An 18,640-nucleotide genomic window follows, 5' to 3' on the forward strand; every position below is an offset into this window, starting at 1 on the left:
CTCTAAAAGCCGCAGAGGTAGACATAGATCAAGTAGAGTGGGCATGGACTCCCTGAGGTGCAGGCCTGCCAGAACTTTCATATGCTAAAAGGATACACTGTGAAATCCATCTAGACAGTGTAACTTTAGACACCGATTTACCCAAGTTAAATTTGGCAAAGGAGATGAACAACTGGTCGGATTTCCTATGACCAGATGTCCTGTGGATGTAGAAGCGAAGTTGTCTATGCACATCCAATGAGTGTAATTTGTATTCTCCTTTGTTAGGGTAATTAGGAAAAAAGACCGGTAGGTTAATGGACTGGTTAATATTTGATTCAGAGGCAACCTTGGGAAGAAAAGAGGGATTGTTCCTGAGGTAAACTCTATCCTTGTGAAAGGTCAAGTATGGGGGTTTTACACAGAGGGCCTGCAGTTCAGAGACCCTTCGAGCCGAGGTGATAGCGACAAGAAAGGCCGTTTTCCATGACAAGAATTTAAGATTTACTAAAGCTGCAGGCTCAAACAGGGGAGCTGTCAAGGCCTGAAGCACCAGCGTTAGGGACTACATCCTTCACTGGAGGTCTGAGCAGAAAGGTGCCCTTCAAAAAGGTCTTACACAATTTCGTGGTGATCAAAGGGCCCAGTTAATTTCCCACGTGATAATGAGAGATAGCTGCTAGTTGAACCTTGACTGTGGAGGAGCTAACCCCCTGATGAAACAGCCCTGACAGAAAGTCTAATACAGCGGGCAAAGGAGCTGTGAAAGGATCCAAATTTTGGTGTTCTGCCCAAATGGAGAAATGTTTCCATTTGCTACTATAGATCTTTCTAGTAGAAGGCTTGTGCACTGCTACTAGAATAGTTTTAACTGGGGAAGAGATACCGGGAGTCCTAGCTACGAGTGGAACTGGAGCAGCCAAGCCGTGAGCTTGAGATTGTCCAGGTTCGGGACTGTGAGATCTAGGGGGTGGGATATTGGATCCGGACGGGGATCCAGAATCCAAGGAGGATTCACCAGATGAGACCAAAGGTAAGGGAACCAGGTTTGACGAGGCCAAAATGTGGCAATGAAGGATAATCCTGCTCCCCAACCGGCTGGCTTTCTGAAGAAACTTCAGCATCAGAGGAAGAGGAGGGTAAGCATAAAGAAGACCAGGAGGCCAAGCATGCACCAGAGCATCTCTCGGGGGTTTCCCGGAGGGGGAAATGAGAGCGAAGAAGTCGTAGCATTTTGTGTTCGAGGGAGATGCAAAGAGAACGCAACAGGGTTGACCCCATTTGGCGAAAATCCGCTTCGCTATCTCTGGATTCAGAGACCACTCGTATGATAACAGGATGTTGTGACTTAGTTTGTCCGCTAGGATGTTGGACTGCCCCGGAATGTGCATTGCTATGAGAAAGTGGTTGGTGGAGATCGCCCATTCCCACACCCCCATAGCCTCTCGACAGAGTGAGTAAGACCTGGTCCCCCCCTGTTTGTTGATGTACCAGACAACAGACATATTGTCAGTCTGAATCGCAATCGTTCCTACAGGAAGAAGGTCCCGAAGTGCTTGCAACGCTAACAGCACTGCCCTCATCTTTGGACGTTGATATGCAGTGAGGTCTCCGTGAGGTCCCATGTGCCTTGGACTGTCCTGCCCAAACAATGCCCCCCCACCCGAGGTGGGAGGCGTCCATGGTCACCGTGGCTAGTGGAGGGGTCATAGAAAAGGGGCGTCCTTGCGGGAGGTCCGGAGATTGGAGCCACCATAGGAGGGCCTTCTGAGGGGAACAGGATGGCTCAGAGGATACTGAAGAAAGGACCACTGGACCTGAAGGGTCCATTGTAAGACCCTCATGTTCAAACGTGCCATTGGCAATAGGTTGATTGCTGCCACCATTAAGCCAAGAGCCCTCAGGACCAATTCCGCCGGAGGAGCTGGAGATTGTAGAATGGCCCGCATGTGTAGCCTCAGGGTTCGTAGCCGGTCTGTGGTCAAGAAAGCTAGGAGTTTGTTTGTGTCTAATGTGGCCCCTATGAAGTCTATGGTCTGAATCGGAATAAGAGACGACTTCTCTATATTGATAGTGATCCCCAGGCGGGGAGCTAGACAAAGAAAGTAGTTTCTGGCTGCACAGAGTAGATGCCTTGTCGGGGCAGTCAGGAGCCAGTCGTCCAGGTACGGGAAGACCTGAATTCCCTGGAGCCTCAGGTGGGCCGCTATCACTGCTAACACTTTGGAGAACACCCTGGGGGCTGTGGTGAGACCGAAGGGGAGGACCCTGAATTGGAAATGACTGGCTCCTAGCCAGAAGCGGAGGAACCTCCTGGATTGCCTGTCCATCAGAATGTGGTAGTACGCATCCTTGAGGTCTATAGAGCACATCCAATCGTTCTTCTGCAAAAGGGGGAGAATGGATTGAAGAGTGACCATGCGGAACTTCTCTTTGGTTACTGACAGGTTCAGGGAAGAGAGGTCAAGGATTGGTCTTAAGTCCCCTGTCTTTTTTGACACCAAGAAGAACCTGGAGTAAAACCCGGACCCGCACTAGTCTGGGGGGATGTGTTGGATGGCTCTTTTCCCCAGCAAATGTTGGATTTCCATTGCTGCGGCCTCCCTCTGATCGGGTGGAACATCGGGGTGGTATCTGGGGCTGCGTGGGTAACGAGAAAAGGGAATCTGATATCCTCTGGATATGATGCGAAGCACCCAGCGGACTGTCGTGATGGACTCCCAAGCTGCTGGGTGCTTTGAGAAACCCTCCCGACTGCCTCCAGAGTGGAGCAGTCGGGCAACCCCTCAGGGGTGTTGCGTGGGTTGGTCCGAGAAGGGTTCTCTGGATCCAAAGTTCCGCGGGCCCCCTCTGCCTCTAGGGCGGCGTCCACCCTGCCCTCCCCTGTCGCAGAAGGGCTGGGAGTCCGGAGCGGGACGGGACTGTTGCGACTTCCGGAACCACATCTTTTTCTGTCCCTTTTGGTTCTTAGAGAAGAACCTCTGGGGAGCAGAGAACCAGACTCCGACGGCAGACAATGTCTTCCCATCCTCTTCACTCTGGACCAAGGTATCTTGCACGGTTTTGCCGAAAAGGGCAGAACCATCGAAAGGGGCATTAGGGAAAGACGCCTTAAAGGGTTCCGCGAAATCACAGTGCCGGAGCCAGGCCTGACTTCTCATGACAAGGCCCGCTCCACTGGCTCTAGTGGCTCCTTCCGTGGCATGGGACAGTAGCCGCATAGAGGTGTTAGATATGGATCGTAGGGTGGCCATCCGGGTCGAGTGCAATTGCTTGTCCTCCGCCGACATGGACTCGGGGGGTGACGCAGCATACTCTTTGATAAGGTCCCGCTGCAGTTGAAGCACATGTGCCATGTAGTTCAGCGACCTCACAGAGAAGGTAGCCAAACTAAACACCCACTTCCCTAGGCGGTCCATCGACTGAGACTCCTTGCTCGGGGGATGAACCGAGGGACTCTCCTGAGCTAGTTCCCTCTTGGTGGCCGCCACCACCAACATGGCATCTACAGGGGGACCCTTACTCCAGTGGGACTTGTCAGAGGGTGGGTTAAGCATCTTGTCCGGGCGCTTGGGGACTGGCTCCACAGTGTCTGGCTCCTTCCACGCCCTGGTAGTAATCAAGTCTACCAGGGGGTTGGCTGGAGGGGACACCCAAGAGGTAGACAGGCCTGCTTCAAACGCCTCCAGGAACACGGATTCGTCCGAGGTAGGCTTTGGAGAAGACCCCCCCCCTTATTCTAAGCATCTCCATGATGTCACCAAATGAGACATCTTCGGAGGATGATCTTGGGGAGCCTTCCCCTTCCTCCAAATCCGTGTCCTCGGTCAAGGACTCGGGGGGGAGTCCAGGTGCCTCCTTTTGCACCTTCGCTTGTGAGGAACCTCCTCTGGGGGGCTGTCCGAGGAGGTCTCACCAGCTACGTCTTGTTCCAATGGAACTACCTGGGACGTCAAAGCAGGCTGTCCCTGGGGCCGGGTGATGGAAGTCGGACCCAACGGAGAAGGAGTGCAGGGTGGAGCCGTGGCAAGGGCCAGGGGCCTGGAATCTCTCGACAGGGCCCTCTCCACCACATCGATTGCCGAGCGAGAGCTGCTCTCTCTGGTATCCGAAAGCAGACCCTCACTCAGATCCGACAGACGGATCGGGGCCGGCGCCGAAACGATCGGATCCAATGGACCAGCATGCTCTGACCTGGACGGAGCCGAAGGCATACCAATACCCCCGGATCCGAAGCTCAGCCCTCGGCTCCGAGAGCTCGGATCCGAAGAAAATGGACCCGATAGACTTGAGGGAAGTGTTGGTGCCGAAGTATCCTAGACTATCGGCGCCGACACACCCCCGGCACCAAGGCTGCCCGGCTCCAAAGACTCCGAACCCGGGAAACGGGATGGAGAAGGAGCTATCGGGGCAAAGAAGGGGGTCAAGCTCCCCCCGGAGGGGGGGGGGGCAGGAGCACTCCCATCTGCAGTTGGGCCTGGAGGAATCTTCTCATCATCCGGTCCAAATCTGCATCCGTGAGACTTCGGGTTGATCTCGACGAGGCCACCGAGGCAGGGCGGGAGTGTCGCCTCAATGACCTTGAAGGAGATCGGGTCTCCTCCTCCTCAGGACCCGGTGAAAAGCACGGGGACCAGATCCGAGAAGGAGGAGACCCAGAAGTCCTGGAGGGAGAAGACCGCTTAGCCGGGGGGGGCCGAAGCGGGGGCCTCGGCCCGCTGCTTGTGGTGTTTCTCCCTCCTTTTCTCTTTCCTAGCCTCCCTCTCCTCCGGGCCTAAGGCGGGAGGTTGAGTTCTGGCCGGGGGGGGGGGAGCAGGAGTGGCAACCGCCGCAGCCGGAGCCACGGGAGGACCGGAGGTAGAAGCCGAGTCCGGGGGCAGAAGACCCGCCAGAATCAGCTTAGACCTCCTGTCCTTGAGTGCCCTGGGGTTGAACACTGCACAAATGGTACAACCAGAGGACAGGTGCTCAACCCCAAGGCACAACAGACACCGAGTGTGGCCATCGGCTGGGGACAGCTTATGGCCACACTCGGTGCACTTAGACATATTAACTAAAAAGGTAAAACCACACACACTAGACCCCAAACACACACACATAACCCTGACAGAACCACGAAGGAAGGGGGAGGTTAAATATGAAAAATATAAAATAAACTAAGAGAGTTTAAAATTAGAAAAGGGACCTGAACACACACTCACACCAAAAGTTTAAGAAAAGGGTCAGAAAAGTTAAATTTTTCTCACAAAAGCGATTGAAACGCCTGGAACTCGGGATCAAGCTGCTGAAGTAAACCGCGGCAAACTAGATCTGAGGTCAGTCAGGATTGGCAGGGGATTATGGGTAGGGGAGGAGCTTGGAGCTCGGATCTGAAGCTGTTGAAAACTGCCGGCTCGGATCAGAGGTCGGATCCGATTCCCATAGGTTGCTGCACAAATGAAGTTAACTACTTCAGATTCATGATTTAACAAATCCTTCTTTCATGAACCCAGGCTTGAACAAGTGTGCTTGATCACCTGGGCTTTGGAATTTTGAATTATTTTTGCCTTGTAGTGTAATTATAGTTAGTCTTTTCCTGGGTAAAGGACACATTTTAAAAATCACAAAGTTTTTGTTAGTTTGAATGGAGCACAGAAGCTTGTGGTGAGAGAAAATTTAACAGGAACTTTTGAGAGAAAATTCATGTATTAAAAAGAAAACTATGAACATGTTTTTGCTTTTCTGACTTGTTTGTGACACCTTTGTTATGACAAGAATGAAATATGAGAGAATATTGTGGAATTAATGTAATACAAATCTATGAGTAAAGATTAACCCCCACACACAGACAATTACATACCACGTTCATACATACATATCCTGTCCATTTTTATAAGCTGTAATTATTTCTTGTTTATTTCAGCATTATTATGGATCCCAGTGCCAATATACTAACTACAGCTGTGGGCAGATGAATTGCCACAATGGAGGAATTTGCATCCCATCATCAAAAGGACCACGCTGCCAATGCCAGAAGGGTTTTGCTGGGCCAAAGTGTCAGAATAATGTTGCTTGTGTCAGTCGTCCCTGCCAGTTTGGCAGCACATGCCTTCCCACGCTGCAACCTCCTTACTATGTATGCCAGTGTCCTGCTCACCTGAAGGGACCGTACTGTAACATCATTACCCCTATTGTGACGCAAGAACCTAATACCTGCCCTTTTTCTGAGTGCAAAAACAAGAGTGGTGACCGCTACTGTGACCAAATATGTAATAGCCATGAGTGCCAGTATGATGGTGGTGACTGCTCTCTTAGCATCCCTGATCCTTGGGCTAACTGTTCTGCTGCACTGCAGTGCTGGAACTACATCAATAATCGTTGTGATGAGAAATGCAATACACCTGAGTGTCTCTTTGATAACTTTGAGTGTAGAAAAACTATGGATAAAACCTGCAGGTAAGAATTATCTAGAAAAATTACCAAAACTGATGAAATATAATCATTTTGCAGACCAGATACCATGAAACTCAAATGCTGCTGCTGAATTTTATTTTCTGTGACTCTCTCTCTCTCTCTCTAAAATTACAAGGAATTACTATGTTTGTGTTAGGAGTAAAGGTGCATGCAATCAGAAGAGGCCAAGTGGCTTTTTAAATTGGTACATGAAAGGTATTACAATAGTAGTGGAATAAACTCTTCATTACGTCCTTAGACATTCTGGTATGATTGTATAAAGTCCTGGTCCTGCTGCTTTGAGTTGGTCTTATGATGTGACATATACATTTATATCTGCAGTGCCACCTAAAGTGGAAAGGTTTAGGGGTCTAAGGGTTGCTTTCCTTTTCTTCAGGTGGTGAGGGACTCTGTTCTCACAACTGAATGCTAAGTGGACACTACAAGAGAACTTCTGTCTTTCCTGACAACACTTATTGAGTTATGCTGAGGTAGATGAATTGTGTTTAGATCACTTGTATTTTGAGTTTCAGATAAGTGACATGTACGCATAGTGTGAGTCTGTATATATATATGTGTGTGTGTGTGTGTGTGTGTGTATGTATATATATATATATATATATATGTATATGTATATATATATATATATATATATATATATATATATATATATATATATAAAATGTATGTGTGTGTGTATATTTGTGCGTAATATATATAATTATATATAAAATCCAGAAAAAACACCACACTGTCTGTTAAATACTTGGTCTTTTATTCAGGATGGAAAGGGCTTGAAATAGCAAAGCAGATTTTGCCCAAATGAGCTTCTTCACTACAAAGCCTGGTTAGCTGTTTTCAAACATTTTACATCTTGTTTACCTGTGATGACAAGCAGCATCCATTTTCTGGAGGAGATATGAGAGCGCTTCATTCCGTCAAATGTGTGTAGTCAACAGCTGTTTAGATAGTATATGATCAAATAAGCAGCTGATTGACTTGAAGTGTGTGAGACTCAGTAATTCCTGGGGTTCGAAAATATGCCTTTATACCATGTTTGTGCAATGTCAGGGCATACCCCTGTACAAAAAACAATGTTTTTGATTGTTTGTTAAAAAAAAAAAAAAAAACTAGATTTTTGCAAGCTCCAAGACTGTTTTCTCGGTGCATGCATACTGGTGAATCAAGTTCTGTTTTTGACCTTTTGCGGTTGATATTTTTCCAGTCAAATTAGGGTGTTTCCTTTGTTATATAGTGCACCTGTGTGTGTGTGTGTGTGTGTGTGTGTGTGTGTGTGTGTGTGTGTGTGTATATATAGAGAGAGAGCGTGAGACACCCATACACATATTTACATATGTATATGTAGATGTGTGTGTGTGTTTAATTTATATATATGTGTGTGTGTGTGTGTGTGTGTGTGTGTATATATATATATATATATATATATATATATATATATATATATATATAATTCCGTGTACGTGTGTGTGTGTGTGTATGTATATATATATATATATATATATATATATATATATATATATATATATAGGTCTAGGACTATTCACTGAAAAGCTCAATTCACTGAAACACATTTCACTGAAAATTATATATGGCCTTTTCCCCACTGTTGTGTGACCCTGGAGTTAGTATATATAGTACACCCCCACACATATTTTGGATATATATTAAGTTCAGAAAAGAGTCATTTACTGGAATTGCAATTATCCATGTATTATAGTTCAAAATATTTAAAATAGTTGTGGGGCACACACCCCCTTACTCTATATACTAACTCCAGGGTCGCACAACAGTGGGAAAAAGGCCAAAAATAACTTTCAGTGAATTGAGCATTCAGTGAATTGTGCACAGTCAAATGTGTTTCAGTGAAATGTGCTTTAAGTGAATAGTCTTAGACCCATATATATATCTTTGAAGTCACACAGAAGAATGTCTGCATGTTTACATGCTTATATATAGTATACACACACATTTATGTACATGTGCTTATGGATGCATATGCATACATTTGACATGCTTATAAATATATGTATTCAAATGGTCCTATTTCTCATAGCTAAAATCAAGATGTTATTGTTAAAGTCAAGAGTATGACATGCACCATCTCCATATCTGTCAACTGTTCAGATTTTTGCCTCTTATTTTTGGTCTACTCCTCATAAAATTTGTGTTTTTCTGGTAAATCATAGAGGATTGAAGTCACTAATAATACTAAGTAATGGCAATCATTTGAGTTTTAGACTTCATGTCTTTCAGAAAATATCTAGTAGTTCAAAATCGGTCATTCTGCCAACTTTGCACATTTATAGTAGCAGTATTGTAAATCTGTCCCTATTTTTGCCCCCCCCCCATTATTTCTGTTTTTCTCCAGATTTCTTGTTTGAGAGGTTGAAAGGTATGTTTTGAGAGGTATGACCCTCGCTTCCCACACTTTAGGCAGTCACATGTTGTGGCCTTTTACTTATTTGGCTTTTCATTGTCCTCACTGTAGTAATAATTTACAGACAGACAAATACTAACTTAGCTTAAAAAATGATGTTGAGAGAGATATGAAAGGAGAAATTATGGAAATGAGAAGGACGTTAAATGAGCAGAGGATGAATTGTAGTTAGTGGTGGGATGTGAGAGGAGGAGGATGAGGAAGAGTAAGAGTTTAAGAAATTAATGCAGTATGAAGGAAGAGCAATAGGGTACAAATGACTGGGAAGCAAAGCGGCTGTAAGAGTTGGAGAAAAGTAATCTGAGTAAAGCTAGCCAGGTGAGCTGTTTAACTTTTATATCTGTTTTAATTGTGTGAGGATTCCGTTCCAGAGTTTTAACACATAAAGGGAGTAGAGTATCCTATACATAGTTAGAGTTTATTGTCAAAGTGAAGGTCTGTAGTAGACTAATAGTACAGTAGAGTATTTTGTAATGTTGGGCATGTGTCTGGAGAGTACAATAGGTTGTGAGCAATGATTAGTTTTGAGTTTGTCAACTGGTTTGGGTGTTCAAGCCAATTTAATTGTTTTAGTGTAAGGCAGTGATATGTTTTATAAGGTTGGTTGCAAATGTAGCTATTTTGGAGTAGCAGGAGGCTAGTTTAGTTTTATATGTAGTGGTATTTGTAAGAATAGGAGAAGCAAGTAACAGAGAAGGAAGGAGGTATGTTGCTATCAAGGTAATCCTTGCTTGATTTGTTAGGTAGTGTTTGGCTCTGTAGAGGGAGACAAGTTTTTGGTGCTTTTTTTGATGGAATGAAGTATGTGGTGATCAGATTTGAGGTTGTCATCTAGTATAACTCTGAGTAGTTTAGTTTGGCTTATGGTTTCTATTTTTGTGTTATTACTTGAGATAATATGAAATGTGTGCTTCTGGTTATGGTGTTGTTTTGGAGTAAAAAGCATCAGCTTGTTTTTTGTTTTTTTTTTTTTGGCACTAAGCAGCAAGTTAGAATTTTTTTAGCCATATTTCAGTGTCAGTGAAAGATTTTTGAATGATTTTGTGTAATTTGGTTATGGATGGGACAGAGCAGATGAGGACTAAATCATTGGCATATTGTACAAGCGTGGCAAGCAAGTGTTTATGAAAATATTAAATAGAAGAGGTCTGAGTATTGACTCTTGAGGAACACCAACACAGATTGGTTGAAATGCTGAAAGGTTTTGTTGCCATTTAGTTGCTTGCTGACAACTGCATAAGTAACTCTGAAACCAGGAGAGGGAGGGGTGAGACCTAGAGTTGCAAGTTCAGAAAGGAACTTTTGGTGGAATGCTTTCCAAATGCTTTGGAAAGGTCAAGGAAAAGTGAAAAAACAAGGTTGCCGTTATCTCTGCATTGGTTTAGCATGTTGGAGAAGTTGAGTAGGGAAGTAGTAGTACTGTTTTTCTATTTATTTATCGATTAATTGATTGATTGATTGACATTTGTTAACTGGGTTGGTCCAGCTGGGCTTGTAGCCCATTTTCAGTGAAAGCCCGAGGAGAAAAGCTCCAAAAAATACAAGCAGTTTACAGAGAATCAAGCATTTGAGTCAAAAATATGGTCAAAATCAATTATACAAGAGCGTTAGAGAGACATTGTTGGGATGGGCCTGAATCCATACTGGTTGTTGGAGAGGAGGTTGTGTTTGGTTATAAGTTTCATAAGCTGAGCATGAGTACATTTCTCAAGGATTTTAGAGAGGGATGATAGAATAGTAGAAGGTCTGCAGTTTAACTCTGTTGAAGTACCTCCTTTGTGAAGAGATGTAATAATGGATTTTCCAGGTGGATGGGACGTAGATTTCAATTATTGACCGGTTAATCAGAATGGAGAAAGGAAAGACTAGTGCTTCTGCACCTGTTTTCAGAAACTCGGTGGGAAGGTTATTGGAAAGCTGAGGTTGTTGCTTTTAGTTTCGCTGGTAAATTTTTTATGGTTGATGTTGGGATGGGCTGAAAACTAAAATACAATTTGCTGCTTTCAAGAATATATGGAAGTTGGAGGGGTGAAGTGAGGGTGGTCATTGATTAGTGATAGAACTAACTGGATAAAAAGCTGAGTGGCAATGAATACTTTGGTGTTTGAGGTAAAAGGTCTGGATGTAGTCGTATGGACAGAATGTAATAGTTTATTTAGAAAGGGCCAAAAAAAGTTGGGATTGTTTTTTGGTGCTTTTGTTGGAGATTACTATAGTATGATTTCTTGTCAGATTTAACAAGGATCTTGGTATAGTTTCTGAGAGATCTAAAATTTTGGTAGGCATGTTCTGTTGTATTCTTATACCATTTTTGCCACACATTATTTCTTTGCAGCATGAGTTAGCCATGGTGCTTTATTAGTTTTTACCCTTCTTGTCCTAACTGGTGCTAAATAATTTAGTATTTTTAGGAAGGTGTAATTGAAGTGAGTAACTGCTTCATCTAAGGGCATTACTTTTAATGCATTCCAGTTATAGCGGGACAGGCCTGTAATAAATGTGTCTTTGTCAAATTTGGTTAAATTGCATACTTGTTTATAGATTGTTTGCTTGGGTGAACCATATTGTTATCATCTGATTACATAAGTTGGGAGGTTGTCACTTATAGTATCTTGTAAGTAACCAGAGGATTTTATATTAGGGACTTTGTTTGTCAATATCCAGTCCAGTGTTGATTATAATGATGGAGATTATTAGTTGGGTGAACCCAAATAGGTGAATAGAGTCCTTGAGATTGCTGCTGTTTATGGATTGTCAGTCTATATTTAGGTCACATAAGATTTCTTGGAGGATATTGTTAGATATCCAGTGTAGGATGTTTGTGGCTGCGCTAGTCTTGTTTCTTGGTGGGGTGCATACATCTGAGATACATATAGATTTCGTTTGGTTGATTTTGGGATATTTAGATGAGCTGGATTTATTTGTAGGTTGCTTTTATAAGTAATAACAATACCACCTGCCTTTTAAGTTTTCTGCCCATTCTGAGTATGTTTGAACCTGTAGGAATAATTTCATTTCCATTTATTTCTTGTTTTATCCAGGTTTTAGTGGGAATTAGAATGTCTGGGGAGTAAAAATCTAGATATGCATGGATATATTGAATTGTGTTGCAAATAACTTCTGAGGTTAATGTTGAAAAGAATGAGGTTAAATTCATTACCTGATGGGAAAATTGTGGTGGAAGCATTGAAAAGTAATGGGTTGACCATGGTGGGTAGTTGGTGTGGGTCTGGGGTTAGGGTAAATATCTCCGTAAATTTCAGGGTGTAAGTTCTCTATCTCAATAGCTCAGCACTTGCTCCTAAAGCATTTTTATATAGGTAAAGTACTTGTATACTAAACAAAGTACTACATTAGCCTAGAATCCCCTTGAGTACCCATTTCCCTATAGGTCCCTTCTGACTCAGTTACACAGCAAACTTTTTCACTTTTTCTAGCATGTCGAAGGGTCAGTTGCTAGCGTCCTCTCCTGTTCAGCTGGTGAATCTGGGCATCTTGAGGCAATGTTACAATTGCCTCATGTACACAGACAACCCACTCCTTCTCCCACAAAACACAAATACATGTGAGAGATGCAACTATATAGCCAAACTGGAGGCTGAGCTCTCTCAACTCAGGACTGGCAAGACCAGACAGGAGGAGAAGGAAACCACGCACACCACAAACCCAGTTTCACATAGAACTATCACAACTGCAAAACAAACACATAAACACACAAAGACATACTCGGAGGCACTGATCAAAAATCTACCAAAACTACAGAGACCTCCAAAGCAGACACCCAAGCAACTGCCACCTCAAGACATAAGACATGCAACACACAGTTCTCAAAGTCAGTGTGCTAAACAGTCACAGCCCTTAAGGCCAAACACAATGCCAGACACACTTGTTATAGGTGACTCCATAGTCAGACACACTGACGTCCCACTCACCAGACTGAACAAGGAAAAGATCGCAGTTAGCTGCCTGTCAGGCGCTAGAATCCGCCACATAACACAAGCACTCAGGTCACTCCACAGCAAGTACAAGTATGACTCAGTCATTGTCCATGCCGGTGTGAACGACCTGAGACATACCTCCCTGGACTACATGAAAAGAGACATAGAGGAGCTCTCAGATTATGTAGCCCAGGCCGGTATGACCCTGACCCTGAGCAGTATCCTACCCTCACCAAGAATGATGCCACAATACAGAGACAAAATGATCAGCTTTAATAATTGGCTTAATTACTGGTGTCATTCTAAGGGGATCCAATGTCTGTCTGCCTGGGATGACATGCTTGACAAGCCACGCTGCTTCCAAGGGACAGCTTGCACCTGTCACCCTGGGCTTCCGGATATTGGCAAAGGCTCTTGCCACCCCCATAGTGCCTTTTTTAGGCAAGGCTCAAATGATAAACCTACCGCCCTAGAAAACAAAAATGGAGAAAAACTAAGGGTAATACTGCTCAATGCCAGAAGTCTAAACCTCAAGATGCACACCCTCGAAGCCCTCCTCAGTATGGAGAACATCGATGTTTGTGCTGTGACTGAAACCTAGTTCAAGGCTCCTGAGAGCACCCCAGCACTATCAGGTTATACCTCATATCATGCGTTCCGGCCCCAAAATCTGGACCGAACTACAAAAGGAGGGGGAGTATCCATATTCATAAAGGATACCCACACCTCCAGGTTAGTGGCAACGCACGAAGCATCGGAGACCATCCAGGTGCAATTAACCATAGGTAAAACTGCCCTACAGTTTGTAACATGCTACAGACCACCTTCTCAAACTCAGGAAACCCACACAGCCTTCCTGAAGACACTGGAGAGTATAAATGTCTCTCCAAACACCATCATATTGGGTGACTTCAACTACCCAAACATAGACTGGGAACATTACTCAAGCCCCAACACCGTAGCCCAAAGGTTCCTTGAGTTCATAAACTCAAATGCTATGGAACAACTAGTCACCATTCCCACAAGAGGAGAAAATATACTAGACCTGATCATCACAAACATGGGGACAAAATGCTCCACACCGGAAGTATATCCCTCATTGGTGAGATCAGACCATAAATTAATCTCACTGGAGATCCGCATCCCGCCCCACCCCACCCCAGCAAAAAGACCACAGTGAAGAACTTCTCAAAAGCAAACTTCACACTTCTTAAGACTGGAGTGGTATCCTTCAAGGCCCCGAGCCAGTGGAAACCACAACCCACGCTGCTGAAACCCTTACAAATGCCTTCTACGAGCACCTCCAGGAATGTATGGATCAAGCAATCCCTAATAAAATCAAGACCTTTTCCACCAAAGGCAGGCGCCCGGTCTGGTGGACTCCAGCCATAAACAAACTCTACAACAAGAGGAGAAAGCTACTACATGACAGAGCAAAATCCCTAAATGGGAAGGCATCTCTGATCAATACTAGCAAAAACTACGATCACTCATAAAATCATCCAAGGCCAACTTTGAGAGAAAAATCGCTAATGACACAAAAGACAATCATAAAGCCTTCTTTAGCTATGTTAGAAACCTGGGTGGAAACTCCCAGATATGCTCAGAATTAGTCCAAAATGATAAAAATCACTGAACCCACAGACATTGCCAACATACTGGCAGACAGGTTCAGTGCAAATTTCTCCCCTCCCTCCCCCCCAAAAGGAGAAATATCTATCACACCAGAGTCTAGCCTCCCAAACATCTCAGATGCCCAGGTGAGAGCTGCTCTCTCTAAAGCAAAAAACACAGCATCAATGGGACCGGACGGTGTCCCCGGCTGTGTGCTACACGAACTCAATGAGGAACTAAACCCACACATAAGGCTGCTGTTTAATCTTAGCCTTACTACAGGATATGTACCCAAAGAGTGGCGTACGGCAACTGTGGTCCCACTCCATAAAGGCGGTGCTTCTACGGACCCTGGAAATTACCGTTCCCATAAGCTTGACGAGCCTTGTCTGCAAAGCTATGGAGAGGATCATAATGGAACTCATAAATAAAGACATTGGGGACCTACAGACACTGGATCCTACCCAATTTGGCTTTGTCAAGGGCAGATCCTGCCTCTTGAACTTGGTCGACTTTTTCGAAACAGTCACTAAGGCCATTGATGAGGGTAAGGCAGTTCACACAGCCTACCTTGACCTAGCAAAAGCATTCGACACAATACCCCACTCAAGCATTATAGAAAAGCTCACCAGCTTAGATGTAAACCCATATGTCACAAGATGGGTTGCAAACTGGCTCAAGGACAGAACACACAGGGTTAGAGTTGCTGGTGCCATGTCAGACTCTAAGCCGGTCACGAGCGGTGTCCCACAGGGCTCAGTCCTGGGCCCCCTCTTGTTCGGCATTTATTTTTCTGAAGTGCAGGCAAACATAGGGGGATTGTGGCTGACAAAATTTGCAGATGACTGCAAACTGGGCACCATAATTGACACTCCATCAGACACAGACATCCTCCAGAAAGGTCTCATAGAAATGGATAACTGGTGCCAGAGCCATGGCCTTAAGCTAAATGCCAAAAAATGTATAGTCATACCCTTTGGGAAAAACAAGGTAACCCCTAATTACCACATAGGTGGTAATCCATTAAACACGGAAGAAGTTATCAGGGACCTGGGGACCCAAGTTGACAGTAACCTCTCTTTTGACACTCACATTGCCAAAGTGGTTAGGAAGGCCTTCTACATTGCCCACCTGATCATGAAGGGATTCACATCCAGGTCAGGAGAGGTCATTGTACACCTGTACTCTTCACTTATCAGACCAATGATTGAGTACAATGCCCCATTCGGAATGTACCTTACCCGACACCTGCAGCAGTTGGAAAGACCCCAAAAGTTCCTCACCAAAAGGATAAAGGGGCTCAAACATATGTCATACGATGCCCGACTGAAGAAACTCCAGCTCTATTCAGTCGCATACCGTCTGCTCAGAGGTGATCTGTGCCTGACATACAAGGCCATATCCAACCCGGAATTAATGGACATGCTCCACCTCAAAAAATCCAAATCCACCAGAGCCACGAGAGCAAGAGACTTAAACCTCAACACGGATATAAATAGGACGTGCTGGAGGGACAGATTCATCACCCAGGGACTCCCTACACTATGGAACAGAATCCCAGTCCATGTGAGGCAGAGCCCCTCACTGACTCTGTTCAAGAGAAATCTTGACGAGTGGATGGGAGATCGTAGGTTTACCCCGGGAATCATCTCTGTATCACTGCTGGACAGAGGCACAGCAAACTAATGGGTATAGTATTCTCATCCTAAGGGGTGGTGAAAGCCACACACACTCTGGCTAGGCTTATAAATGCCCTAGGGCAGATAGCCTAGTATGAACCTATGAACCTAAGTGGGGTGAGTAGAGGTATAGAGCCATTTGCAGTTGTATCCGACTTTCAATACTTTCAGTACTGCTGAAAAAGTGCTATTCTTAACCTTAATATATTGGTACAGAGAAGGAGAGGAAGACAGAAGAGAGAGAGAGGATTTTGCGATGTAATGTATACGTGTTTGTGATGGAAATGGGATATGATGTGGGGATATTATGGTAATTAATGAAGTGAGCTGCTGCTGTGTGTGTACAGAACAGTAGCAACTGACATAGTGTAACTGTGAGTAGAGCGGTCATAGTTTAGTTGGTGGGTAGAAGAAGGTGGAATTTTTGTAAGATGGTGGGCATGTGGTGTATTAGTGAAAGGGATGTTATGAGAAATGGGGAGAAAGAATTGTGGTAAAGGATGGGAAGAAGTTTGCATGGTGGTATACAGATAAGGTAGTAGAGAGTGGTCAGGTTGTGTGCAGAAAGCTGTATGGTATGAGATTGTTGGTAGGGGTAGGTGAAGAAGTGAGTGGTATATAGATGAGAGAGTCGACAAAAAAATTGTATTGATGAGAGGGATAGTAGTTCAGAGTAGTAGCTATAAGTAGTGTACGAGGATCTAAAAAAGTGCTTTTGTAGTATTAGTATGTATTTATGTGTGTGTATGTTTTGATGTATATATAATAGCTGTATATATTATAATTTACCCATGCATGTGTGTGACTCAGTGGATAAAGTTGCTGGTAAGCAGAAGCGTGTATGGAAAAAAGTGGGTTGAGAATGTCTGTAAAGAAAGTTTTAAGTCTGTGGAATGAGCTGTAGCAGAAATTGACAGAGGACAGAAAATGGAAGAGGGGTTTAATGCAGTTGGGTAGCTAGAGTTTGTGTCACCCAGGGCTGTCTTTGAGTTTGCCACCCCCTCCCCCCTTACAAAATCACGGTCAAATGGGCCCTCCATACAGAGCCACCCCCCTTGCAGGCATTCCAGTGTCCCATTTACCATAAACACTAATATGCATACAGTTTTATACATCTGCAGTGATTATTTGGATTTAATTTAAAATTTGTATTCTAAATTTTACAGCACACGCACCAATAGACATCTGAATGACCGAAAATGCAGACTTTCATGTCTAAAATTGCCTACTTTTCCCTTAGGCATAGCAATCTTGCAGTTGTTAGATATATGCCTGGTGGATCTCAAAGTTAGCATATATAAGTTTGGGTGTGCAGGAGGGCTACTCCCTTGCAAAAATACAGTCTCACAATGAAAACAGACTTAGCATTAAAACTTCTCTCCCCCTGAAACCCACATTCATTGATACCCACATTCAAAGAAAATACAACTGGCCATTGACAGGTAAAGTTTACCTTTGGACTGTTTTCAAATCATAGGCCCCTTACACACATATTTAGGACGATGAAAACATACATGTGTTCTTTGATTCACCTTCCTAATTGTATTAAGTCATATTCCTTGTATAATACAGCATACTAGTTAAAGCGTGTTTTAAAGTTATTATTTTGAACATTTTTCCAGTAAGCAATGAAACAAAATGTATGAACCAACAGTGACAAAACTGCCCAATTCAGAACATTTCCATCGTAAACATCTACTCAAATGCCTTTCATTACAGTCCACTAATATCAGTAAATGTGCACAATCTCTGCACAAGTAAAAAACCTCTAAATAATTCCACGTTAAAGAGATCTGCAACTAATGAAGAGGTGGCTGCTACCCAACAATTTCATTGTTTCATCTACAAATAAAGTGCCTGTTGCCCTTGAAGAATAAATGGCCTATGTTACATTAAAAAAATGATAAGCTGGTAATATTGCAATAGGGACTGGATGGCAAACTGACAACAGGTTCATAGTTACTAGGTATCAAGGAGGACATTCTCAAGACTGCAGCATCTTAACTCCTTTAAATTACAATACAGTACAGTATCACCAATCCATCTACATACTGTGGGAGTAGAGCACACAGCCTTCCACATTAAAAGCAAGTATATACTACCTGCTGTGCTACTAGCAATGCTTTTAAACATTTTAGCAAAATAGTGATTATCATTTGCTAAACAATAGTTGCACGTTGCAAACAGACTTGGCATAAACAGCACTAAACTTCTCTTCCCCTGAAGCTATCAGCTCCTTGTAAAATGCACTTGACACTCAACTATGTCTCTCAGCTTTGCAGCACAAGAAGTATGGATAAAGCCAGAATCTATTTGTGTGTGTGTGTGTGTGGGGGCAAAGGCCCAAAACCAGGGACACATTATAAGCATTGCTGGCATAATCTTAGAAAGTTGCTAAAATAAAACAATTTGTGTTATCATGCCTTTCCTGAAAGATAGCAAGACTGAAACTTAAATGACTGTCATTATTTAGTGACTTCAGTCCTCACTGATTTTCCAGAAAACCACACATTTTAAGCATGTAATAAAATTCTCACAGA

The 18,640-nt window shown here is 43.8% G+C and overlaps 1 protein-coding gene across 1 annotated transcript in view; it reads left to right on the top strand.

The window, feature by feature from the left end:
• The window catches only part of LOC122813421 (neurogenic locus notch homolog protein 2-like), a 1,182,542-nt gene that overhangs the window by 1,064,402 nt on the left and 99,500 nt on the right, over nt 1-18,640 (top strand). Inside the window, exon 25 of the mRNA XM_044085736.1 lies at nt 5,882-6,414. Within this exon, the coding sequence (XP_043941671.1) occupies nt 5,882-6,414 (533 nt within the window). The remainder of the gene's footprint in view (nt 1-5,881; nt 6,415-18,640) is intronic.

This window comes from Protopterus annectens, chromosome 10.part0 (genome assembly GCF_019279795.1).
Source record: "Protopterus annectens isolate FY-2018-M chromosome 10.part0, PAN1.0, whole genome shotgun sequence".
NCBI classification, from domain to species: domain Eukaryota; kingdom Metazoa; phylum Chordata; order Ceratodontiformes; family Protopteridae; genus Protopterus; species Protopterus annectens.